Below are 3,673 nucleotides of genomic sequence, written 5' to 3' on the forward strand. Positions count from 1 at the left end.
GAGCAGCATAGGCTCCGCCCTGGAGCACCAACCAAAAGTTTGATATTGAATTTTTTTTTAAATTGAAACTGCATTTTTGTTTAGTTGAAATTATTTTTTTGGTTTAAATTATTTTTTTATTGAATGTTTTTTGATTGAAACTACTGTTTAGTTTGATTGAATAAAAAACATTAAAAATAAATACCTTAAAGCAATGATTTGTCTACTTTGTAGGCAGATATAATAGAGTGCTGGATGAATGTGTAAATGAAGGCACAGAGTGTAGTGTAAGGTGTTCAGAGTTTCCTGGTTGGATGGAAAGGTGCTACATAAATACAGTCCATTTACCATTTATAAACATTTATATTATAAAACATGAAGAAGAGTCACATGAAATGTCAACAAAACACTACAGGAAAATTATAAAAGGTAAGAAGTAAAAAATTACATGAACATCAGCTGTAAGCCGGCTCAGATTCACACAGACCTAAAAATAGGAAAAGCTCTTAAATTTCATCAACATTTGGAATTAACAGGTTCGACTTTAACAAAGTTGCATAGTTTAGATTATTGCTCATTGATTATTTATAAGTGACGATATGATTAAAAAAAGACATTCAAAGATCCTCTCCCACCAGATGAATCTCAACAAAGATGGATCAGTGACATCATCAGTGGGAGGAGTCACAGAGGGAACGCATGAACCAACTGAAACACAGTGAGGAGATTATAGGAGGACACACAAACGCCTCCTTGTGTTGTTGTCTCCATCTTTATCTGTTTTTAGTCCCTCATCATCCTTGTGAGTCGTGGAAAATGGCGTTCAGCTGGGCGTTCATCATTCGCTCTTGGTGTGAGTGTCCATCAAATCCCACCAGCTGTTCCACCTGCAGGTTGGACCCCCCGCTGCCATAGATGGTGCCGTGCCCTCCAGCTGCTCCTCCCCCACAGTGCACGCTGAAGGAGAAGCTCTTGTAGTCAGAAGATGGGACCGGCTCATTCTTGAAGGAAGAGAAGTTCCCACTAATGCTGAGAGGAGGACTGAGGGGCGGGTCAAATGAGGAGCCATCTGATACCAAAACACCATCGAAGAAGGGTTCCAGCGGGCCAAAGGGCTGACCTTTGACCTGGTGGAAGATGTGGGAAGGGTCCATGGTACCGTAGGGAGGGCTGGGTAAGCCAGCCGTCAGCCCGGGGCTCTGGTAGGGGAAGTGTCCAGGATAGGGGGGGACACTGGTTGGGGGGAGGTGTGCTGGGAGGTCAGGTGTTTGCTCTGGAAGGAAGGTCCGAGGGTTCAGCTGAAGACAACCTGCCACCAGGTTAGTGGTTGGTTGAGATAAACCTGAAAACAGACACACAGTTAGTTAGTATCAATACTTCTTACTGAATACTTATTAGCTTTTAATACTTTTTAATAAAAATAAGAATCCCATCATGTGTTCATAAATACTGAGACATAATTACCTAAAACAAATATTATATCAATAACGATAACTTAAAGGACCAAATTTTAACAAATGGTTGTTAGTAAATTATTTTAAATATACGTAATTGTTCATACATKCTATCACTTAATTAAGCCCCAATGGGTTTTTTTTAGGTTTTTGCTCAAAATACCATGCCGAATTGTAATTGAGTGTATCTCAGCATTTATAACTTTACTTAAATAATCTTGGTATCAAAATAAAGCAACACTTGGTGAATTTAATCTGAAGTGTAAGTATTAAAACAGCCGCTGTGGTTTTAGACATATTGGGGATGAAACATATATATACTCTCACCTGAATAATGTTTTCATTAGACAGTATATAACCATTTAAAACCATAATGAATCAGGTAAAAACTCTCGGAAACCATAAATCCACTTGTGGACATCACCTGTGCAAAGATTCATGCTGCTAAAATGAACTGGAGCAAAGTTACAGAGGTTTTATTAAAGAAATAATTTAGTGTTTAGTCATTCTGCACAGGACAGACCATGATGGTTCCATTAATAAATGTTAAATCTGAAGTTTTTRCTTCCAAAAGTTATTTATTTTTCTTACCTGCCTTAAAAGACTTGTTATTGAATGTTTGTTCTTTTGAAAAATTATCCAAACATTTATTTGTCATCATATATATTATATAAAACAATGAGAAATTAAATTTGACTTCATTTGGATCATGTTCACTCTAAATCAAGTGGAAAAAACCTTTCAACACACTTTACAACATATTTAGGTTTCTGCTTTGAGTTGTTTTAAAAAATAAYGTCAAAAAACTTTCCTTTACAGATTTGTTTACTGTATTTACAGATTTACAATGATGTCATTTTGTACAGTTTGTTTACTTTCTGATTCAACTGCTTGTTGTTTGAACTGTTTGATGAATGTAAAAATAGTTTCCATGAACTTTTAGCCAACACTCTTAGGTTTCTTTTGATACCAAACCTGTGGTTCAACTGACAGATCTTCAGTTAAAAGAAGTTATAAGATGTTCCAACAGTCCCCGGCTCCGGGGTCAGTTGGAACATCTGACTTTTCATTTTCAAACACAAATAGTGAAGAATGTACATGYTTTAATCATCTATAAATGGCTTTGACTATTAACAGACAGATGTAAGTTTATTGTATTAAAATTTGGTTTGTCTAATTCAAACCATCTCTGAGGAACAGAGTCAAATGTAAAAAGTGTTGCAACTGTCCCCGGTCTCCCCTAGAAGTACTTTAACTTTCCCAATTTTTATGAACAGTTTTACGACTTTTATTTGAGTGATTTTCTCATCAGTGAAATTTCTTTTTTTTTTTAACAAAGTCATTTTATGTTCATGTAATTTTACTTTTACTCAGTTTTTTTTTTCAAGTACTTTATAGACCTCTGGAAGAGCACACTGGAGGSGGGTCTGGGTCTGAAAATTTTGAATAAAATAGGTGCTGATTCCTGCATTATGGTGTATTTTAACAGGTTATTAAACATATTTACCTACATGAATAAACACTTGATTTCACAACTATTTTAGTGACAATTGTTCATTTAACTCTATATATGAATCATCCTGTTTTTAAACTCTGCTGTGGCTGAGATGAGGAAATTAAATGATCACAAACGAGTTCCATTTAAATTTTATTTGGTTTATTCTTGATTTAGTTTCATTTGTAACACATGGTATTGTGCCAAGCAGTGATGACACACAACTACATGTTTAAAAATTATAAAATTACTAATTTTACCTGCTCACTTTTCTTCCTCTTTCTATTTCTAAGTTTGGGAGCGGCCGGTCCCCGGGCTAAATGCACTGAACGTTTCTTTGACCAGCCAGCAGGCAGTAGTGTTTTATAGGGTAAAAAACAAAAATACAGGTGACTGTGTCAAGACCGCCGGCTGTTCTGTGACGGCCACTCTGCCCATGGTCTTGAGAGACATTGGGCCTCATTCAAGAATATTTTTGTATTTTTTTATCCTGAATTTATTTAATTTTTTGTACGAAGGGCTCATACGAACATGCCAAATCAAATTCAACAAACACTTCTATCTTCAGGAAAATGAGCTGCATATACTTTGGATTCTCATTTGACTTATCGTGATCATGTCTTAACCACTAAGTTGAAACAGAAATTATACCTTTTTTCAAAAATTAGATCCAATCTGACATCGTCTGTTTCAAATATCTATCTTCATGCCATTATACTCTCAACCATGTCGTACTGTTTACCTG

At 35.8% G+C, this 3,673-nt stretch overlaps 1 protein-coding gene across 1 annotated transcript in view; it reads right to left on the minus strand.

Annotated features, from left to right (window-relative positions):
• Positions 1–267: 267 nt before the first annotated feature.
• Positions 268–3,673, minus strand: part of neurod1 (neuronal differentiation 1) — a 14,206-nt gene continuing 10,800 nt past the window's right edge. Inside the window, exon 3 of the mRNA XM_014034362.1 lies at positions 268–1,321. Within this exon, the coding sequence (XP_013889816.1) occupies positions 774–1,321 (548 nt within the window). The 3' untranslated portion in view covers positions 268–773. The remainder of the gene's footprint in view (positions 1,322–3,673) is intronic.

This window comes from Austrofundulus limnaeus, unplaced genomic scaffold, assembly GCF_001266775.1.
Source record: "Austrofundulus limnaeus strain Quisiro unplaced genomic scaffold, Austrofundulus_limnaeus-1.0 Scaffold2074, whole genome shotgun sequence".
In the NCBI taxonomy this organism is placed as follows: Eukaryota; Metazoa; Chordata; class Actinopteri; order Cyprinodontiformes; family Rivulidae; genus Austrofundulus; species Austrofundulus limnaeus.